General features: G+C 33.6%; 1 protein-coding gene across 1 annotated transcript; it reads left to right on the top strand.

Annotated features, from left to right (window-relative positions):
* The first annotated feature begins 16,533 nt into the window (after positions 1 to 16,533).
* Positions 16,534 to 17,266, top strand: LOC139869001 (dihydrolipoyllysine-residue acetyltransferase component 1 of pyruvate dehydrogenase complex, mitochondrial-like). The gene is made up of 5 exons (XM_071857336.1): positions 16,534 to 16,664; positions 16,782 to 16,842; positions 16,909 to 16,969; positions 17,047 to 17,127; positions 17,208 to 17,266. Exons 1-5 carry the CDS (start codon positions 16,534 to 16,536, stop codon positions 17,264 to 17,266), a joined length of 393 nt encoding a protein of 130 aa, XP_071713437.1.
* Positions 17,267 to 24,236: the final 6,970 nt, after the last annotated feature.

Genomic DNA, 24,236 nt, shown 5'->3' with positions numbered 1-24,236 from the left:
ACTAAAATAAGGACAAGATTTGGAGTCCATGTTTGTATGATATTGTGTAAAAACTGCATTCAAGAAACTGATTTCGATGTAACGTATTTGTATTGTAAACCATTATGTAATGGTCGTGTGTAAACAGGATATTTTAGATTATCATTATTTGATAATCTACGTAAAGCTTTTTAAACCTTTATTTATGAAATAAAGGTTATGGTTTGTTTTAAAAATGAATGCAGTCTTTGAAAAACGTCTCATATAGAGGTCAAAACCTCGCAACGAAATCAATTAATATGGAACGTTTTTAATCAATAAGAACAGGACATTTCACATAAGGTCCATGAACACCGCCAGTGCCTTAGTGAGACCAAATGGCATAACAATAAATTCATAACTACCATAACGAGTTCGGAAAGCGGTTTTGGAGATATCTTCCCCCTCAACCCTTAATTGATGATAACCCGAGCGGAGATCGATTTTTGAATATACACGAGATCCTTATAGTTGATCAAAGAGGTCATCGATGCGAGGAAGAGGATATCGGTTCTTAACCGTCAATTTATTTAGTTCATGATAATTGATGCACATTCGTAGGGATCCATCTTTCTTTTTAACAAACAAAATCGGAGCGCCCCATGGCGAATGGCTAGGTTGGATAAAACCACAGACAAGTAGTTCTTGGATTTGATTTTGCAATTCTTGCATTTCGGAGGGAGCAAGTCTATACGGTGCACGTGCTACGGGTGCGGCTCATTCTACCGGTCGATGAGGTGGGAGACCCGGCAATTCGTCGGGAAATACATCGAAAAAGTCACTAACAATTGGCACATCATCGATATGCTTCTCATTGGACTCGACTTTCTTAACATGGGCAAGGATCGCAAAACAACTCTTACGGAGTAATTTTCTAACTTTAAGGCACGAAACGAGGTTGACTCCGGAGCAACTATTATCGTCATAAACAATCAAGGGTTCACCATTCTCTATAGGAATTCGGATTGCATTAAGATCACAAAGGATGTGAGATTTCGTTTTGGCTAACCAATTCATACCGATTATTACATCAAAGCTTCCTAGTTCCATGGTTATTAAGTCAATTTCAAACTCATTACCCAAAATGTTTAACGTACACCCCCGGTAATATGTGTCGGCACTCAATAGTTTCCCGTTGGCCACTTCAATGGTATAAGTGGTATCTAGTGGAAGTGGTGGAGTGCTAAAAGAATGAGTCAAAGTCTTGGATACAAAACTCTTATCGGCACCCGAATCGAATAAACAAGTAACATAAGTGTTGTTGAGAAGAAACGTACCCGTGACTAATTCATTGTCATCTCGGGCTTCCTCGGTATTGATGTTGAAAGCTCGGCCGCGCGTATTGGGGTTATCTTTCTTCTTTGGGCATGCATTTCTATAATGGCCCGTTTGGCCACATTCGTAACAAGTGACCGTCTTTGGTGCATTGGGCCCCTTTCGAGCGATGGGGGCGACACTTTTACATTCGTTGGCCTTATGACCAACTCCTTGGCACCAATGGAGAATTAGCTTGCCACATTCACCAAAGTGGTACTTGCTGCATTTGTTGCAAAGAGGTAGGTTTCCGGCATAACCCTTCTTGCCGTCGGAGGTGAAAGGCTTCTTGGAAAAGTTGTTGTTGCTTGATTGGGGGCTTCCCATTTTCTTTTGTTGCTACCCGACTTATCCTCGGCTTTAGGTGCCGGCACTATAATTTCGTCCACCGTTTCTATCAACTTGCGAGCCATGTTCAAAGCTTCTTGATGATTAGTGGGTTTGGATGACATTACCCCGTGTTTGATGCTCTTTGGATGACCATCCATGTAAAGTTCAACCCTTAAAGATTCGGGGTTCATAAGGTTTGGGCACATCAAGGCTAGTTCGTAAAATCGTTGATTATAAGCCTTGAGATCGTTTCCGACCGCTTTCAAAGTTCTTAGCTCTTGTTCGAGCCTTCGGGTTTCTTCACGAGGGAAATATTCGACGATCATCTTTTCCCTTAAGTCGGCCCAAGAGAGGGCGTGAGCTTCATCGGTACCCACCGATTGTACATAGGTGTTCCACCATGTGAGGGCGACACCGGCGAAAGTGTGAGTGGAGTATTTGACCTTATCTTGGTCCCAACAACTGCTTATGCTAAAAATGGCCTCCGTTTGTTCTAACCATCGAGTGAGAGTAACCGGTCCCCCGGTCCCATCAAAAGTATGAGGTTTGCACCCCATGAAGGCTTTGTAGGAGCACCCTTCATTTAAGTTACCGGCCCCTTGATTGTTGTTGTTGTGGTTGTTGTTATTGTTGTTGGAGGAGGAGTGACCGGCCATGGCCGCATCCACGGCGGTGGCTATCATTCGTTGAAGAGCTTGTTCGGGAGTCTCATGGCGCGGCACACGGCGAGGAGGCATTGTTCCTTCAAAACACAAGAATACCGTTGATTAGTATTTTCAATAATACTAATCATGATATGGAATAAGGATAGAGAGAAAATTTTCCTTGACTCGCCTTAAATTCTTTATGTCATAATGTCAGAACGTTCATATGAGTCACCGTAATATAATCCCAGAAATTATATTACCCTAATTCATATGTGCATTCGACATTATTTCACTAAGTCAAGGTGGCGCGTCAATCAAATTAAATAGCGTGAGATTAAGATAAAATAAGAGTAGATATGAGTAGAAACGTTCGAGTATAAATGCACAAGTATTCAAGTAATTTCTACTTCAAGTCTATATGTCGGTTGTAGTCTAGACTCACTAATGTACCCTAAACTCAGGGTTGACACCAATGAACTCTAAATCCCTACAACGAACGCTCTGATACCATCTGTAGCGACCCGACAAAATCATCATTGACGGCGCCGTCTACTTAGGTCCCGTTACGTGGTCATAAGTCTTTAAAACAACGTTTTACCAAAACTATGTCGCATTCATTTCAAAAGTAAAGATGTTTCAAGGTTTACAAAGTAGTTCGACAACTAGTTACATTACAAAGTTTAAAGTACAATTGAAACATATGCGACACAATTTAAAAGTAGCCAAAAGACGCTCCACGTATGCATGTATACTCGACATCCAAGCAAGTATCAAAAGTAATGAGCGGAAGCATGTATCACAAAACGTTCAAGGACCTGAGACAAACATAGAAATCTGTCAACGAAAATGTTGGTGAAATCATAGGTTTAAGTAAGTAAGTACAAGTGAACCACAAGATTTGCAATATTGAAATAATAGTAATACATTCTAAAAGTTTATATTCACGAGCACCCAATTATCAATGCTTAACATTCCTTCCATAGAACCCCATCACAATAGTGTTAGAACATACACTGTTTCTCGATAATATATTTCATTCGTAGACGGTAGCGAACCGCCTGAATGAGGGTTTGTCAAACCCATATGGATCCATACAACATAAGTTCTCGCTTACACCCGGCAAGTGTAACTAATGATAATCGAATTGAGGATTTTGTTCTAAACTCGTATGTAGAATGTTTGTTTTCCTGTACTTGTTTTCACTTAGTAAAAAGAAACGTTTATGTTTTCTCATCCCAAATGTAAGTTCAAAAGTGTAAAAGTGGGACTATGATCTCACCTTGAGTGTACGTATGTAAAAGTACTTCAACAAGTAAACGTGTGCAAGAACGAATGCTAGTCTTGACCTAAACAAATAGGTTGGTATCAATATCAATAAACACAGTCGGTCAAAGTGTTCAATTAGTCCTATGGCTCGTTACGACTCGATTACTATTGCATGTGAGTCAAATTGACACGTTTCATGCAAGATACAAGTATAAAAGCATGTTAGAACGATTGCACAAACATTTGGTTAAGTTTGATTAAAAGTCAACTTTGGTCGGGTCAAAGTCAACGAAAAAGTCAACACGTTCGGTTCGGGTCTCGAACTATTTTTCTGAAGTTTTTAATCACATATGAGCATGTTAGAACAAGTTACATGTGAATCGGATGTGCGTAGCATAGCAAACATTTTTTGTAAAATGGTAAAATAAAACAGTAACTGGCAGTGTAACTGGACGGTGTCCAAATTTGCTGGACGGCGTCCAATAATCTGGACGGCGTCCAGATCAGTAATCAGATCCTGTTTTGCTGCAAAACGCAAATGCACGAACCAAACTTCAAACATTCATAATTTATGACCCGCAAATAACCAAAACGTGTATCTTATATCATCGGAAAGGTATTTTGACGAGGAAAACAACTAAGTACATTTCATCAATCAATATACCACTTACAACAACCAAAACCGCATTTAATGTTCACCATTAATGACATTCAAGCTCATAAATGCAAATCAATGATTCGGAAACTTAACACACACAAATTATATGCCGTTTCGAAGGTAATTACGCATACAATACAACCTAACAATAACCAATAGCATTTCATAACATTCAAGGCATCAAAAGTTCATATTTAGTTCCATCAAACCCTAACCAACATCATCAAAATCAATAATCAAGTTTATGGAGTTTTCTAAAGCAACCTACACATCAAATTGAAGCTAGTGATACTAGTAACACAATTACAACATGAACTTTTAACATCTAACCACATATAAACCACCAAAACTTAAGATTACGCAAGTATTCTTTCAAGTTGAGCTAGTTACACCAAAATAGCAAGAACGAGCATACAAATCACATAATCATGCTAGACTCGAGCCATAGACACTAATTAACAACTTTATAAGTTAAAAACATCAAGAACACAAAATCTAGTGATTTTAGAAAGTTACCCAAACTTGATGAAATCGGTATGGAATCGAATAGGACGATACAAGAATTCCGAATATGTAATTTGTTTTGCAAAACACTTGCTAGATCGGATTTGGATGATGATTCTATGGTTTTGATTTTGAGAGAAAAAGTTGAAGTAGTAAGAGAGAAAGAGATGGATGAATGGATGAGAGTGAATGTTGACTCTTTGACCTACTCAAAGGTTTGGTCCATTGGCAAGTTTAGTCCCTTAAGTTTCATTCGGGTGCGTGAATCACCTAAACGAGATAATTTAAAACGCGTATCAAAGGGAGATGTTATAAATATATAACGGACTTTAAAATGAATAAACGGAAAGTAAACGGAAAAAGGCGGGATGTTACAACGTGTACGCTTCTCAATTAGCATACGTCCATTAAAAGGCTAGTGCTCTAGCTCGAACGGGGATATCAAGCCCTATGGATCCATATACTACTACTCGCGCCCACCAGTTCTTATAACTGGCAGTTACTAGTTACCAAAGCTAAGGAATTTTCGGTTTAAACTCAGTGTAGAATTTAGTATGTACTTGTATCCATTGCGTTTAAAATAAATTGCATGTATTCTCAGCCCAAAAATATTGATTGCAAAAGCAATTAAAAAGGGAGTAAATGAAACTCACCTTAGCAGCACATAAAGTCGTTCATCGAAATGTGACCGAAACTTGGTATACCAAATAACCGTAGATCTCAACCTAGAGAACATATGTTGGTCAATAATTATCTATCAAGCTAGGTCAGGTCATAGTGTATCATAATCTGAATGCTCGAGATCGACATACAAAAGTTATCCAAAGTCGTTTCAAAAAGTCAATTTTGACAATAGTTCAACAAAACGAGACGTACCTTATATAAGGATTCATTTACTCGGTTGGTAATATTCAAAAATCCAATTTATCAATCTTATAAACAAGTTGTTTAAATATTAATTGCAGATTCAAAAGCAATTCCAATTAACGTCAATCATAATTCAGTTGACCATATCTTTTGATTCGTTCATCAAAATTACGCGATTTCTAAATGAAAAGTTATTGATTTTTTGCCAGCTTTCCAAAAACATGTATATCATATTCCTTTTACCAGTAATATATGTATTAAATTCGTGATTCATCATAAACTGTTTAACGAAAAAATTTAGCATACAAGCATGCATAAACATATATACTCGAGCACTACACATGGATACACTATTAATATATAAAAGATAAGATATGAATGCTCACATATCAATATTGTGATTCAATATTGCAAGAAAGTACGTAGACGCAACAGAGATGATAAACACTAGGTTTGACTTGCGAACAATACCCATGAACATTACCCATAACCTCCATAGCTATAATCCATATTTTCCTTAGCTCTATCCCGCTTGAAAACCCATTTTGAAAGTGACACGCTCATGACTTCGTCGTAGTATTTTATGTATAATACTACTAATAAAAATAATAAGATTAATAATAATAATAATATTAATCTTAATATATATACGAGTGTAATATGTATTTGTGCAAACAAAATGGAACGAATTCGACTGAATTTATAGATCCTGACATGTTCCAGCCCTTCATGCGATCGCATGGTTTATGGGCATCATGGCCATGCGATCACATGGCCCTATGATCCAGCTCACAATTGTTTATCTCGTTGTTTGTCGACATAATATTTAATTATATTTATAATATAATTAATTTATATAATTATTTATATATTATATTAAATTCACGTACATAATTGACTTGTAATTTTTGGTCCGATGACTCGTACGTTGTCACTCGACTTATGTCCCGGTTTCGATTTCTCGAATGCATTTTCGTACTCTTAGAAAACTAGTACTTTTCGTTACGCGACGTGTACCTTTATCAAAAATTAAACTTAATCATTGATAAACTATGTCACTCGAAGTGTAGCTTTAATCAATTAAGTGTTTTGGTTATTTGCTTCTATAAATCATCGTCTCGTAGTATATACATATACATATATATATTTTCATTTTAAAATAGTGTTTTACTGTAGCAAATTTTTTTTACTGTAGCAAATAGTGATTTTTGAAAACACTGTAGCTTTTTTAGTACTGTAGCAAATCGAAAATACTGTAGCAAATTAGTGTTTTACTGGTTCATCTTAAACGTTTTAGTTAACTTATCTAAATATTAATCGAATCAATAATCGAATGTTACTATCTTTTACTAAATAACTTGAAATCATATATATATATATATATATATATATATATATATATATATGTATATGCACATTAAGTTATATATATGTTGTTCGTGAATCTTCGAGAACAGTCAAAGAATAATTGATTACATAAATATAGTTCCAAACCTTTGAGACTCAACATTACAGACTTTGCTTATCGTGTCGAAAACATTAAATCATTTAAAGTTTAAATTTGGTCAGAAATTTCTGGGTCGTCACATTAAGTAACTCGACATTTTTCATTAAGATGATTTCATACTTTTATTTAACCTTTGTACTTTATCTCATGCTTCACCAACAGGCTATAATTTAAAATCTTGAAACCTATTATGAATATATATAATTCTACTTTTCTAAAACGTTTTATGATATAACGATTTCCATTATTTTAACCTTTTAACAAAATGATTCTTAAATATATTTAGTTTTGGAAAACAAAATTATCATATTTATTTAATTTAGTTTCAGACGTACAAAAATGTTTTCAGTTTAAAAAGAACTTATTTATTATTAAAACGTATATAACTTTTATACATATCTAGAACCACTTTTGACAACTCATTACTTAACCAGTATGATAAAGATAACGATATTTATATTTTATTTTATTAAATATATATAACGAATTAAATTAATATTATATATTTATACGCGTATTATACGTACATAGTTTTATACTTTTACTATTCTTTAACTTTCCCTTTACTTTACTTTTACTTTACTTTAACTTTAATAATTCACTTTAATAATTCATACTTTAATAATTTACTTTAATAATTAATACTTTAATAATTCACTTTAATAATTCATACTTTAATAATTCAAAAATCTATTATAAATAGAATTCAATAGGTTTCATTATTTCATAGAAACTTGAAAATATATTTCTCTAAACTCTCTCAATCGATTTATATATATATATAAATATATATATATATATATATATATATATATATATATATATATATTTACTCTGTATTATTTCAAGATATTATTAGTATACATAAAATACTACGACGAGGTTCTGCTCGCATGTTTTCAAAATGGGTTTTGCGAGCGGGAAAGGGCTAAGGAAATTATGGGTTATATCTATGGAGGTTATGGATAATGTTCGGGAGTATGCTCATGAGGTCAAACTAGTGTTTATCATCTCCGTTGCGTCTACATACTTTTCTGCAATATTGAATCATAATATTGATATGTGAGCACTCATAACTTAACTTTTATATATTAGTAATGTATCCCTAACTAGTGCTCGAGTATATATAATTATGAATGCTTGTATGTTTAATTTTGTCGTTAAATAGTTTATGATAGATCATGAGTTTAATACACATACTACTGAGATAAGGTATATGATATGCATGTCGTTGGAAAGTTGGCGAAAAATCAATAACTTTTCATTTATATATCGAATAGTTTCGATGAACGGATTAAAAGATGTAGTCAATTGAATTATCCATAATTTTAAGTATTATTGTTAAAATAATTATTATTATTATTACTATCGTCGTTATTATTATTATCTAGATTATTATTATTATTATTATTATTATTATTATTATTATTATTATTATTATTATTATTATTATTATTATTATCATTATCAATATTAGTATAAATATTATCATTAAAAATTGTTATTGTTATTACTATCGTTATTATCATTAAAAGTTATTGTTAATATTATTGATAATATTAATATTATTATTAGTATTATCATTAATATTTATTATTACTAGTATCATTATCAATTAAAACTAATATTAGTATCATCTAATTATTATGACTAATATTATTATCAATATTATGAATGCGATTTAAAAGAGGACTAAAAGCTATTAAACAAATCGATTAGGAAATAACGAGTATAAGTATCATGATGAAATTAAAATATTGTATGATATTGATTTAAAAGAAAAATATCCTTTTTCATTATTTTTATCATTATTATTATTATTAAAAGTATCATTTATATTAAAACTATCATTTTTATTAAAATTATCATTTTTAATAGAAATATCATTGTTATTATAAAATATCATTTTTATTATCATTTTAGTATATTAAAAATTATCATTTTGAATAGAATTATTACTATTATATAAGATATTATTATTATTACAGTTAATATTAAAAAGTATCGTTATAATTATCATGATTAGAATTATCATTTTATCATAATTAATATCATCATTTGTAAATATAAATATTGTTATTATTATTAGTAGAATAATAATAATTATTATTATTATTGTTACAAAATAATACAACTGTTACTTATTATTATTATTATCAATATTATTTTATCAAACAAATATGTGATACAAAGATATTTTTACCACACATAATATAATTACATTAATAATACATACCACCATGTTTTTATAATATTGAGTGAACTGTATAAATTTTATTACTTAAAATATATAAAAGTATATTTTTATATATAAATTTTAATATAAAATTTTATTTATTAATAAATGACTTGTATTATTATTTACTCTAATAAAATTTGATAAATATATTTAAATATATATAACAAATATATTTATGCTATATAATAAACACGTTTGAATTTTTGGAAGTCATTTTGGGTCAAATTGATTTTTGTTGACTTTTGCATGATAATCTCGAGCATTATGATTGTGATACACTACGACTTGACCTGAATTTGTTAGACATATATTGACCAATATATAAATATATATACTTAATATAGGTTTGTGAATCCGAGGTCAACTTTGCACTTGTTCAATGACGTCATATGTATTTTTAATACGAAATACATTATAGTGAGTTTCATTTGCTCCCTTTTTAAATGCTTTTGTAATATACATTTTTGGGACTGAGAACACATGCACTTTTATAAATGTTTGACGAAATAGACATAAGTAATCGAAACTACATTCTGTGGTTGAATTGTTATACCGGATATCGTCCTTGTTGAACTTGGTAGCCTAAGAATTGGTGTTTATTATAATTGCCACCAATTGACGCGAATCCTAAAGATAGATCTATGGGCTTTGACACACCCCAGTCAGAGAATTTGAACCGCTTTAGTACTTCGATGTTTATATGTTTAGGGATATTCTAGATGCATTTTGTTAATGTCGGTTACCAGGTGTTCAATCCATATGAATGAATTTTAAACACTTGCGAGTGTATGATTGTTGAATAAATGAAATCTTGTGGTCTATTAAAATTATGGAAATGATTGATTACGATAAACTAATGAACTCACCAACCATTTGGTTGACACTTTAAAGCATGTTTATTCTCAGGTATTAAATAAATCTTCCGCTGTGCATTAGCTCATTTTAAGGATATTACTTGGAGTCATTCATGGCATATTTTGAAAGACGTTGCATTCGAGTTGTTGAGTTCATCAAGATTATTATTAAGTCAATTATAGTTGGATGTATTATGAAATGGTATGCATGCTGTCAACTTTCGATGTAAAGAAAGTTTGTCTTTTAAAAACGAATGCAATGTTTGTAAAATGTATCATATAGAGGTCAAATACCTCGCGATGTAATCAACTATTGTGAATCGTTTATAATGTATATGAACGGGTCATTTCAATCGTATGTATAGACATAATCCACACGCGACAGACGCGTCATTCACACATATATACAAAAATTTCTTCTTAACCGTATGTATATACATAATCCACACGCCGACTGTCTTCACTCACTCGGTCGAGTGTCTAGTCACTCGGTCGATGGTCTCTCACATACACAATCGATCGTGGGTCAAACACACTCGGTCGATGTTCGAGTGTCAAGAGACACTCGGCCGACTAGCTGAAGAACAAAATCACGAGTTTCACCCAAAATCGACCAATTCTTGCTCTAGAGCTCGATTATGACCTCAAAACTGACCAAATTGAAGACACTAAACATGTAGAAACATAACCCACAAGATTTGGACTCAAACAACATTAAATCTAACCATTTTGACCCAAATTACTCTTTTTGTAAAACCTTACACAAAAACTCAAATTTCTCAAAGATTAAAGCATGAAATCTTGTGATTCTTACCTTGATAGAATCAGTAAATCACAAGGAACAAGATAATGTAAAAGATTTGAGCTCAAGAACAAGGATTAAAGATTAGAGTTTGAAGTAGGTGAAGGAGATGAAGAACGAGTGTGTTTTGGAAAGAATATGGAAAATGCAAGAAATGGTAACACTAGGCATCATATTTGAGTTCAATTCCCACACTGTGCAACACACGGGTATTTATTAGTTATCTGATATCTTCCGTACATCATTTGGCAATCCAAACGAAGTCCAAATTAAATAAACAAACCTGTTCTGTGACCCTTGTCACAAACTGGTCCTAACCACATCATTAAATAATAATAAACATTAAATAAAAATAAAAGCATATAATAACACAACACCAACTTAAGGGCAATTTAGTAATCTTACAGCTAGGCCCAATTGAGGATGTTACAGAAAGCTTGATGAGTGTCGGCCATCCTGTGCCCGAATTGACCTTAAAGATAGAGTAACCAGTCCCCTACGCTTTGGCGCACCCACTTTAACCTAATTTTGGAATTGACGATTATATTTGGAATTGACGAATCATTGGTGTTTTGGGGGGCATGGAGGTGAAAGAGGGATAGCCAACACGGGTTGATTAGAGGAGCATATTTTTGGAGGCGTACATTTATTGCATAACTGACTCCTTGGTGAATGGTAATTTTTGTGATACTTAAAGTTTTGCTCATTTTGGTTATACTTTATGATTTTCAAGGTGACTATAATTCATGATACATATTGATTGATACCTTGAACTTATTTTGGTGAAATTGAGTAAATTGTTAACGATATTGAGGACGATTTTGATTGGTATTTTGTTGAGTCAATGGCTATCCCGTGAATCCTACGTAATTGGTCAAAGTCAAGGAGGTCAACTTTTGAAATATGAAAAGTATTTACTTGATGATTGATGTTTTGACGACCTTTTAGAAGATGGAGTTGACTTTGGCCGGGGGAATGATTGTTTTGGGTAGACTTAGGCTTGAATGGGTGTTGAATGTTGATGGTTTTGATTGAAGACTTGAGCCTTGTACTAATTTTGTTAAAGACTACACGATATAGAGTTAATGATTTTTGAAGACGATATCGGTATGTTCTTGATTCTATTACTTTTGAAGAATTGTTTAAGTTTGTTTATCTTTATTCGAGTTAATATTATTTGAGGATAGACTTGCTTGAGGACAAGCAAGGTTCAAGTGTGGTGGATTTTGATATTGCTCCGTTTATACATATTTTTACTCGCAATATCGGTTAGTTTCTATTGAATTTTGGTTAATAATTGAGGAAATGGTGAAGGAAATGTTAATGTTTGAGTTAAAACGTTCTTATAAAATGGTTTGAACAGTTATATGGTTTTAGAAGTTATTTGGTTAAAAGTTCTGCTGTTTTGAAGAAGAAATCGTGAGCTGAAGCGGAGTGCCAAGTGAAGAATTAAAACAGAAAAAAATACTGGTCGAATGCATGCATCTCGCGGCAGCGATTCCCTTAAATGCGGTCGCGAGGTTGGGATTTGCTCGTGATAAAAATCTCGCGTTCGCAGTACGTTAACAGAACTTCGGAAGCCATGAACAAGGTAACCTCGCGGTCGCGATTGTTAGATGCGGTCGCGATTTTGATGAAGGCTCGCGACCGCGATTCCTCTAATGTGGTCGCGAGATTTAGCAGCCGACTCAGTTTTTGGGATTAGTATAAATATGTGTTTTTAACCCTTTTTAGGGTAACCATTTTATTATTTACGATTTTTATTGTTCCGGCCACTAGGGTACGAATTTCAAAGTCTTTCATTCAGTTTTTCATTATCTTTTCAACACAACAACATTTGTGGTTAGTTTAATCTTGCTATTACTTTTATTCTTACTTATGTTAATGGATTCAATGGTTTATTTTGCATGTTCTTGTGTTCTTTATTTTATTATGAGTAGCTAAATTAGTTATATCTACTTAGATGATTGAACTAAGGTGAAGGCTTGCTATCTTTATGATTTGAACAATTGGATCTTATTATTTCATGTATTGTTTGGCTAAGAACGATTGTTATTGTGATTTATCATTATTTGAAGTTGCGGGGATTATTAACTAGTCAACGAGAGTTGAATAAGTAGTGATCTTCATTAGGTTATTGAACGTGAATAGCTTAGGCCTTTGGTTGATTATATACAGGAGACCGGTATAATTAATTAATTAGTAATTAAACTGTGATAGAACTTAGTAATTGTGGAATTGTTAGAGAGACTTAAGCAATTCAAGTTAAATTGATATATTGATTAATACATTGGTAACTAGATTAGAGAATTAGGATCAACGAGAGTTGGGCTAATGATTTAGTCAATAATCTGTGAGAATCGAGAGATAATCATAGTGTTACCACCAATACAATTGTTTGAAATGAACTTAACAGCAATCCTGATCCGAGGGAATTGAATCTAAGTGGATACCTTTGTCTTTATTGATTTTAATTTAATTTTATTACGCGTTTAAACTCTAAACAAAACAACCTTAATTTTACTAGAATAATTACAAGTTAAAGTTTCTGATAAAACTGCTCTGTGTGGACGAACTGGTCAATTTTACTCATGAATTGCTGCACGATCGGGACTAGTTGCCTATATTGTGTGATAATTATTGGGTGATATTTACTAGTTATTTTTAGAGTATAAAACACACATCACCAACTAAAGTTTTTCCACCATGAGAGCAGATGCTGCATTTGCACAGCTGCCTCCATCAACAATCAGGTTACATACTTTGTCTTTGATTGTGCACCTTGAATGAAAGATGTTTTCACACTGGCTCTTATCTTTAATAGTTTCTGCTGTGTGCATTACTCTTCGAATCATCAAAAACTCTCCAATATCAGCAACAACAAACTCTTCATTATCAGACTCATCATATGCTGGTTCAGTTCCAAAACTCCTTTCCAAATCTTCAACCTCCTTCAAAGTAAGAGCACGCTGGTTGGGGCATTGAGCTTGAAAATTTCCAAATCCATGACATTTGAAGCATTTCCTTCTATCATATTTGGGACCACCAGCTACAATATGTTCTTTGCCTTTAAAGGCTTTTGATGTTGTTTGGAATAAGACTTAAAATGATTGACCATTCATAGGCAGCACTGCTGGTTTGGAATAAGACTTAAAATGATTTTTCTTTTTGCTTGTTTCTCCACTTGAATAGCCAGCTTGTAAGCACTCTCAAAAGTTCATAGAGGCTGCATTTCAACTTGATCAGCAATAGAAACATTTAAGCCTCCAAAAAATCTTACTATAGTGTGTTCTTCAGCTTCTTTGACATTGGTACGAATTTTGAGCTGCTCAAACTCTCTAATGTAATCAACAACATTCATGCTGCCTTGCTTTAGTATATTCATTTGGATATACATATCTTTCTTGTAAGCTTGAGGAACAAACCTCTTCTGCATACAGACCAGGTTTTGATTGTCTTCTTTCCTTCATACTGCCTTTCCTTTTTCAAATTATCATACCAAATTGAAGTATACTTCTTTAGTCTGATTACAACAACTTTCAAGCCCTTTTTATCATCATAGCCTTTAACCTCCATAATTTGATCCATGGTCTGAACTCATTCATAGTAATCTTTAGGATTAGAAGACCCGTCAAAATCAGGTGGATCTATCTTGATATCTTTCAAATCATCAGCTCGTTTCCTATGCCTTCTTCTTCTTTGTGAAGAAGCATGAGATCCATCAGTAGATCCATGGCTACTATCTTCAGATTCAGTACTAGAAGACACAATGGTTGTATCTCCATTTTCAGATTTAGCTCTATTCTTCTTGGCACACCATCTTCCAACAATTTAACCATTCTTATGATCTGATGTTGCAGAGCTGAGCTTCAATAGCTTTATCTCTTCGAAGATTATGAGCTTCTTCAAGGTCATATTTCTAGGAATTTGAGTCATTTCAAATCAGATCAGAAAATAAGCTTTTCAGCTCAAAAACAGAGTATGAACTGAAACAAAAAAAAAATGATAAGAAAGCTTTGGATTAGCGACCTAAGCTCTGATACCACTTGGATGTATAATTATGACTTTAAAAACGCAATATAGAAGAAGCATTCTTCACCCAACATATCTAAACATAAAATCCTCAATTTGTAACAATAACAGCCCCAAAACAGAGTATAAACTCTGAAAATAAGAATACAAATGATAAAGAATCTAAATCCCAAATTGATAAAGATACCACAATAATCAGAGATCTAGAAACACTACAAACCTTCAATTACAGCTGATAAAGATTCCACCACAACTATAATATCAGATATGAAGATTTAGATTTCACCACAATGTTTGATAAAGTAATACCACAAACACTGATAAAGAAACCACTCTTAGCCACCAGAATCAAAGATTCATAAAGACACAGAGATTTTGTAAATAGATAAGCTCTATCAAACTTTTATTCATTCATCAACTAAGTTTTACAATTACAAGAGCTCTCTATTTATAGGAGAAGCATATCAGCTACTTTCTAGATAAGACAAAAATATAAAAAGGAAATTGAGACAAAAAGGATAAATAATTACAAATTAGCCAATAAGAATAAAGGACATAATCTGTAAAAAGCCTATCATTTGATAGTGCTCCTCCCATGATAAAAAGTAGCCAATGATAGATGAGAATTTTCTTTGGACAGCTAACATTCTAGAACAGCCACAACACGTGTTAAGCACATGACTTGGGCTGGTTATTGTAAAGCATAAGTAACTATGAATCGTATCATCAGCAAGCTCACCCTTTAGAAAGAAAATAGTGTCATTTGCTGGTTGTGCTAAAGTTCAATTTGCTGGTTGTAATGAAGTTCGTCTTGCTGGTTGAACTAGTTTTATCAACTGAGTAAAACTTTACTGGTTGAACTAAGGACATTTTGTTGGTTGAACTAGAGCTCATTTGCTGGCCCGGCTACTGGTTCTTCTTCTTTGCTGCCATGTCTTCAACTATCAAAAACTTTATTCATGAAAAACTTAACTACTTCAGTTTAAAGACTGAAGTAGGGTAAACCGTGAGCCTCTTGAACCAGCTCCAAAAATACTTAGATGATAAGAAAGAAATGGCAACACGACCATTGCTTGACCAGATTCGGGTGTAACATCTTTTAAGCTTGTGCTAGTTGCGTTGCTGGTTACATTGCTCAGCTCACCCTCATGCATGATATGAATTGGATTCAAACAAGTTTATGATGTTATGATGCTCTATGTACTCGTAAGCATCAGGAGGGAAAGGTACCATTAGTGCTTAAATGTAAATAACTTATTCATTTAGAAATTAACAGCTGATTGACTATTTCCATGATAATTGATACTGTACTTAGCACATATATCAAAATAATCATTTGCAAAGTAGATAAACCCCTTCAACAATTACAAAACAAAAGTAGTTCTGAGGAGTATCACATATGTTTTTTTGTAATGATGATAATGGGCACATGCAGTGTGGGTAGTTTTAACTTGGAAGTGTACAAAAAAAATAAAATGTACTCGTAACAATTATCATGGGGTATAAGAATAGGTCTATATTTGCTTCAATAATGAAATCGGTCTCGTTTATATGTTTGTATCATCTGATGATCAAGGAACTCGCTGAGAAAGCAAGAGCAGGGAAGCTTACACCAAATGAGTTTAGGTGGCACTTTTAGGTTAGCTTTTTTCTTTATTATAAATGATATACTCAGTATAATAAAGTTTTGAAGTTAACTTTGGCCACAAAATCTTTTTTTTTTATGTTTCCGTTCTTTTGCAGTATATCGAATTTGGGTATGTTCCCAGTGGACCAATTTTGTGCAATTATAAATCCACCTCAGGTACGTTTTCAAATAATTTTACAATTTTTCTGTTACAAAACATAACCAACTATGTAATGTATGCAGTCAGGCATTCTTGCTGTTGGTAGGGGTAACCAAGTGGTTGAACCAGTGTTTGATGCTGATGGTAAACTACCTCTGACTTTATTTCATTAGATACTTGCTAACATGCGTGATTAATTAAACTCGTAACTACTCTGCCAGGTATTGAGAAACCCGCAGTTGTAACAAGGATGAACGTAACACTATCTGTTGATCATCGCGTTTTTGATGGAGAAGTTGCAGGTATTTAGTATTAGAAAATCTGGAGTGTTGACAAGTCAACAGAACCACAGTTAATGAACGACTGAATATTTTTTTTGCAGCCGCTTTCCTCGGATCTTTGAAATCGAACTTCAATGATATACGGAGACTACTGATCTAGTCGATAATGAAAATCTACAAAAGAATAAATTATAGGTGTGATTCTTTCGATAAAATGGCACTGGATGATGATTTCCAGCCGTAATCTAGTATCTTCTAGATGCCACTAGATGTCTCCATTCTAGCCCGCAATCTAGAAGATACTAGGTATTCAAAGTTGACGATTTTGACTATAGATATGGAGGTAGCAAAATTGAAAACTATTACGGCTAGCCACCATTTTTTGCGTTCACACCATCCCGTTCACACTTTTCCACCTCCTCAAAATTTTCTTATAAATAGAGGTGGAAACCTTCATTTGTAAATTATTCAGAAAAGTGTAATCACACCTAGTTAGTGTGTGTAAGTTAAAGTGTAATCATAACCAAGAGTGAATACATCCTAGATAGTGGTGAGATTCCTAGTGTGTTAGTTTGAGAGTTTTTGTTTTTGTAAGAGTTTTGTAATACTCTATAATCTATTCTTGTGAGTAATAGAGTAATTTTCTCTCAATTTGTGTATACCAACGTCCAGTCGATCCCCTCTTAATCACAACAAGTGGTATCAGAGCCATGTTAGAGGCGTTGGTCGAGTGTTTGAGTTTTCTGAAGTTTTCAACCCCGTTTGTGTTGAAAAGTTATTTGTAAGGTGATAATGTCCACGGAAGAGTCAGGATCATCTTCCGGAGCCATGATTATGCTCACTGCCACCAACTACACGATGTGGAAACCTCGGATGGAAGATCTCCTCAGCTGTAAGGATTTGTTTGACCCTATTGAATTAAAGGGTACAAATCCTGATTCCGCCAAAGAGAAAGAGTGGAATAAGTTAAACCGAAAAACTATTGGTCAAATCCGTCAATGGATTGATCATAGTATCTTCCACCATGTTGCACAAGAGACAGACGCATATGTCCTCTGGAAAAAGTTGGAGGACATGTACCAGGCCAAGACTGCTCGGAATAAAGCCATGTTGATGAGGCGTTTAGTCAACATGAAGCTTAAAAGTGGAACTTCGGTTGCCGAGCATACCAGTGAGTTCCAGAGCTTGGTCAACCAGTTATCGCTTATAGAGATGCCATTTGGCGATGAAGTTCAGGCGCTACTGCTACTTAGTTCTCTTCCCGATAGTTGGGAAACGCTGGTAGTAACACTCAGCAACTCAGCCCCGAATGGAAAACTTACCATGTCAATGGTCAAGGATGCCCTATTCAGTGAAGAGGCAAGGAGAAAGGACATGGGCACAGATCAGACCCATGCCTTTGTCACAGAGAATCGGGGAAGACAACAAATAAGTAGCAAAAATAAATGGAGAGGCAGAAGTAAGAGCGGGGGCAGGTGTAACGACCCGGAAATTTCCGACCAAATTTAAACTCTAATCTCTATATGGTTCCGACACGATAAGCAAAAACCCTAAAGTTGACCCGCACTTTTTCGATCGTTCTATACTTATAAGATTAATATTTACATAAATTAAACCTTACCAACATGATAAGCAATCCAAATTGTTGAGACTTATGTTTTCGAAAAGAGTTTTACACAACGTTTGACCGTCTAGTTTGACCGATGATATCACGAACTATATAACATATGATAATTATACGTTTGTGTATATATATGTATATATACATATTTAACATGGTTTATGGATGTTTTAATATCTCATTTTGTATTAATAACAATAAGTTATAAGTATATTTTGAAACTACTAACTTAAGTTTTCAAAACAATAACCATACATAACGTTATTTGATATAAATACTTATGACTTATAATGTTTATAAATATAATGTATAAGTAATGTATTTAATCACTTTCAAGGACTTAAATACATAAAACAATATAAGTATATTCACAAAAGATAGCTATATTTGAATCCTCGTTCCGTTTTCTCAAAGATTTCTACACGTATATTTAGGGTATATGTACCCGTATCATACGCAGCTTCTAGATGTATTTACTATTGGTATATACCAATAAAAATCTGCTCCTTAGCAGCCTTAAATGATTAAGAAACATGTGGAACCAACCATTTGTCAAGTAGCATGAATTATTTAGCAAGAAAACAAAGTTAGGTATCATTTTTTTTCTTTATATACTAAAAACGTTTTTATGCATGCACACCATTTCTTCACCCCATTTTCTCATACTTACACTCCCATTTCTCTCTCAAAATACTCTTAACTTCATACTTGATCATCTACAAGCATTTTCCCCATCATTTAGCTTCAAAAACCTTACTTAATCACCATAAGAAAACCATACAAAAACACTTCAAGAAATCCTTCCAAGAACACAAACTTACTTCCAATCTTTCATCCACTTCCATCACCCTTTTGGTTCTAGGTTCTTACTCCTCTTTTACAGCAACCTTGTCCAAGGAACTTGAGGTAGTAACTATGTTCATAACCTTATTCGATTTATATATATATAGCTATCTTATTTTGTGGTATAAAATTTTAACAACAAGAACATAGTTTGAAAGTTTTCAAACTTGTTTGCAAACTAAATAGATCCTTCTAACTTAACTTTTAAAATACTTCAAGACCTGTAATATAACTTAAATATATGCTAATTTAACAAGGTAAAACTTGGTTTTTCAAAGAATACCTTAAAAACTGTTTTTACGACGTCGGAGTGCAACCGGGGACTGTTTTGGGTTGGATAATTAAAAACCATCTTAAACTTTGAATTGGAGGTTTATTTTCTGGAAAAATGATTTTTACTATAAATATGTTAACACATAAAAATTTCATGATTTAATTCAAAGTATAGGTATTTTTAGAAAAATGGTCATTAAATGATATTTTTGTAACAAAAATGTTTAACTTCATAAGTTTCACTAAAGTTTCACCTATGCCGTGTGATTTTGAATACAAACTAAGGTATTTACAGTTCATAGTCTTAAAGAGGGACTCGATCCAAGGAGATGGCAAGTTGAATCAACAAAAACGGAGTTGTAACGAAGAAACTATGACCGAAACAAAATCGAATATCCAAGACTAGTTTAGCCACGAAAATAATTGGGAGAAATTAAATAAATCACATCTTTCTAAGATAACATGATATTTTATATATATGTACTCATAATTCAATTTTATATGGTTCAGGATCACCCGTAAACAATACGAGAAGATTAATCATAAGATCCCATCATTGTACGCAACACGTCATTTGACAACACCGGTACTTTATGTACGCAACACGTCATTTGACAACACCGGTACCGTGGGTCAAGATTAATCTCGACCAATACATATACGATGGGGTTTTATTTATTTCGTTGGGGGTTTTATTTATTTCATTGCGGGTATATTAAACATCTAAATATGAACCATTAAAATTGAATTACTAACAACGAACTGCTAACTACGGACTAAGGAATTATTCAAAGTATTAAAAGTATAAACAAGTATATATATGTGACGTTTGTTTAAAAAGAAAAGGTATTGATATATTATATATGGATAGGTTCGTGATATCAATCGGAGACCGAGTCAAATTACATATCTTCAAGACAACAGTGAGTATATAGTCCCATTTTTAAACTCTAAATATTTCGGGATGAGAATACATGTATTTTATGTTTTACGTTATGGACACAAGTAACTGAAAATATATTCTACGTTGAGTTGTACCACTGGCATACTTCCCTGTAGCTTGGTAACTAATATTTACAGCGGTATTGTAAACGCGAATCCTGTTGATAGATCTATCGGGCCTGACAACCCCAACCGGACTGGACGACCAGTATTCAACGGTTGCACAGTACTTCGTTTCGTGACTACACTTGGTACAGTGTAGTAAGATTTCATATTAAAGGGAATATGCGACGTGATTAATTGTTAAGTATGGTTACCAAGTGCTCAACCACTTAGAATATTTTTATTAAACTGTTTATATACGAAATCTTGTGGTCTATATATATATTGCTGCCGGCATTAAACCTATATCTCACCAACTTTATGTTGACATTTTAAAGCATGTTATTCTCAGGTATGAATTAAGTCTTCCGCTGTGCATTAGCTCGTACTAAGGATACTACTTGAGGCCAATAAGGACTTATATCATAAGGCGTTGCATTCGAGTCATTGAAGTTCATAGAGACTATTATTAAGTAAATGGCGGTTTAGGTCATTTGAATATTATGAAATGTCAGGCGAATATGTCAATTCTGGATGTAACTATTGATTGCCTTTTAAGAATAAATGCAACGTTTGTAAGATGTATCAAATAGAGGGCAAGTACCTCGCAATGTTATCAACTATTGTAATTCGTTTGTAATCAATATGGACAACGTCCGGATGATTAGTTTCGGATCCTTTCAGTTGGTATCAGAGCGTTGGTCTTAGCGAACCAGGCCTTGCATTAGTGTGTCTAACTAGTAGTTGTTAGGATACATTAAGTGAGTCTGGACTTTGACCGTGTCTGCCTGTCAAAAGTTTTGCTTATCAATCCTAGTCGGAAATCATCTACTTATCATCCTTAGGGAACTGCCTGCTTATCATTCTTAAGTCTAGACACGTCTTATTGCATTTAGTGCATCGATAGTGTATAGACAAAATTCATATCCTAGCGTATCTGTTACTATAGACATTGCCTGACATATTTCAAAGATTCTCCGTAATTCATGGGATTTTGATATTATATATACATATGTAAATTATGTATTGAAGAGTACCAAACCCAACTCCTATAATCTATTCCAAACCAAAAATTCATTTCTCCGACCATACAAGATGGATTCTTCATCCAGCTCAAATTCCTCCGACTTCAATAGCTTCGCCGATATGGATTTCCATTCGAGCTCCGAGAACAGCGTTACCGGAATAGATCAACCAATTTCCCATCATCTATTCTGGATGAATTGGGGATGGGTTCGTAATATACTAAATTTCTGGAGGCAAGAAGAAGGTGATCCATTCCATCCACCAAATTGTCCTCTTAACGATGAACCTGAAGCACTTACCGGCGAACCTATTCGAAACACCATTTTCTCGCTCATTTCTAGAGTATCTCGTCATGATTACATACTATCCCATATTTCAAATCTTGTTCATTCGCTCGTTCCAACCGTCAATCATCCCGGTATAGTAGAAGAAGTCAACGAACTCCGTGCTCGGGTAGTGGTTTTGGAGAATATGGTGCGAAGGTTACAACCACCAACAGCAGCACCAGCAGCATAATCCGTACAACCATCGTCAACGCCGACAGTACCTTTATCACCCCAATCACAACCGCGCCTTAAATCTCAACATCACAATCTGTATCTCGAATATCAACATCACACGACTCAATATCTGTACTTCGAGTATGATCTTCATTCTATATATCGTTCTACATCGATTATCTTCGCTTTACGTATCGTATGACGATTATGTAATTTCTAAAGTCTTAGAGATTATGTAATCTAGAATTAACGATAAATCAAATGAGTTTAATATCTTATTGACTCATTAAATCTATGATTATCTCTGAAGAAAATATATATATGCAAGTATATTTTCATAAAGATAGTAATTAAAAATTCCTTCGTACAAACTATTAATGATGAAAATATTTTAACGGGTGGGTAGTACCCGAGGAATATTTAGAATTCACATTAATAAGTTATATTGTACATTCTTGAATCTGATTCAACGGTTATCTATTATCTTACTTACAACCACCGATATTCGTATCCGCTCACCCCAGAATAACCATTTTCAATCAAATTTCATATTCGGATTTTGACCTACCAGAATCCAACAAATGGCATAAAGAAGAAAACATTGGACAATTAAAATGAATTAAAATGTTGATTGTAACATATGAAACTAAACAATTCTTCAAGCTTGCCACTTGATTTTATCTTAAACCTCATTCGTAACTTGACGATTACAATTCGCATTCAAATCCTTTCATGATTCCTGAAAACACCTCGACCGAGAAATTGAACCAGCCGCACCTCGTCTATGGAAGAAAGATTCCTGCATACAATTATGCACTTGAGAAACCTTCGAAACCAAAGTTATAAACTTATCCGCGTTGAATTCCTTATCATTCCTTGGTAAAAACAATCATACGATTCCTTTTCAATTATCTAATTTTGTCACAGCTCCACTTTGACTTCTTAATGAGACTACTCCTATTATAACCTCGATATTTATACCTTGTCCTTTTGATGTTGTTACCAGAAAATCCTTCATATTTCACGACATCATCAGCAAATGTACCAGCAGATCGTTCACCCTTTGGCGAAATCCGCAATTAGCATTTTGAAAATTTTGCAGAACTTCCCCAGTTATACCTATAACATTTATTCCTAAGAAATTTCATAATTCGAATGTGAAGTTTCTGAAAACACCCTGAACTATGAAGTAGCTCTTGAAATGCTGATGAAGCAGCAAAAACTGTAAACGACTTTAACAATCAAAAGATTGATGATAAAGAATGGTATGGTGGTAAAGCTGAGAAAAAGAGAAGGTTTGGAACTGGAAAACGGATTGAGCAAAGTATGAAGGAGGCCGTGAACAAATCATGAAAACAGAACCTGCCTTCAAAGTATCCAAATGATCCAGTGCCTGCTGAAACTGTTAGTAAGAACACTGCTCCTTATTCTAAACTTTTCAAGATGATATTCTTCACCATCATTTTATCTTAGATATTATAAGATATCTTCATTCGTTATACATATTTTTCATATTTCTGGAGATATTTTTACAACTATTCCTATCTGCGATCATTTAACTCTCCGTAACATCTGCGCTACAATATAAAAGAAACTGTGTTAGTTTCTAAATTCTGAAATCTTTAAGTTTAAAAATATGAATGTTTTGAAGTAGTGTTGGGAACTGATACATGAATTAGTATAATATAATGAAACTTGATCAACTTCATTATATTACAGTAAGTCATGTTAAGTTTCTAATGGAATGTGATGATTCACAGTACCGTCATCATGTGCCATGTTACACGGCTCTTACCTTCTATCAAGTCTCCAAACATATTAGA

This window comes from Rutidosis leptorrhynchoides, chromosome 9 (genome assembly GCF_046630445.1).
Source record: "Rutidosis leptorrhynchoides isolate AG116_Rl617_1_P2 chromosome 9, CSIRO_AGI_Rlap_v1, whole genome shotgun sequence".
NCBI classification, from domain to species: domain Eukaryota; kingdom Viridiplantae; phylum Streptophyta; class Magnoliopsida; order Asterales; family Asteraceae; genus Rutidosis; species Rutidosis leptorrhynchoides.
The sequence above is the reverse complement of the archived record's forward strand: the minus strand, read 5'-3'. Positions and strand labels throughout refer to the sequence as shown.

Coding starts and splice junctions, on each gene's coding strand:
- LOC139869001 (XM_071857336.1), top strand. CDS start 16,534: ATGGGGTATAAGAATAGGTCTATATTTGCTTCAATAATGAAATCGGTC. Junction 16,970..17,046: donor ACCAGTGTTTGATGCTGATG/GTAAACTACCTC, acceptor CTACTCTGCCAG/GTATTGAGAAACCCGCAGTT. Junction 17,128..17,207: donor TTTTGATGGAGAAGTTGCAG/GTATTTAGTATT, acceptor TTTTTTTTGCAG/CCGCTTTCCTCGGATCTTTG.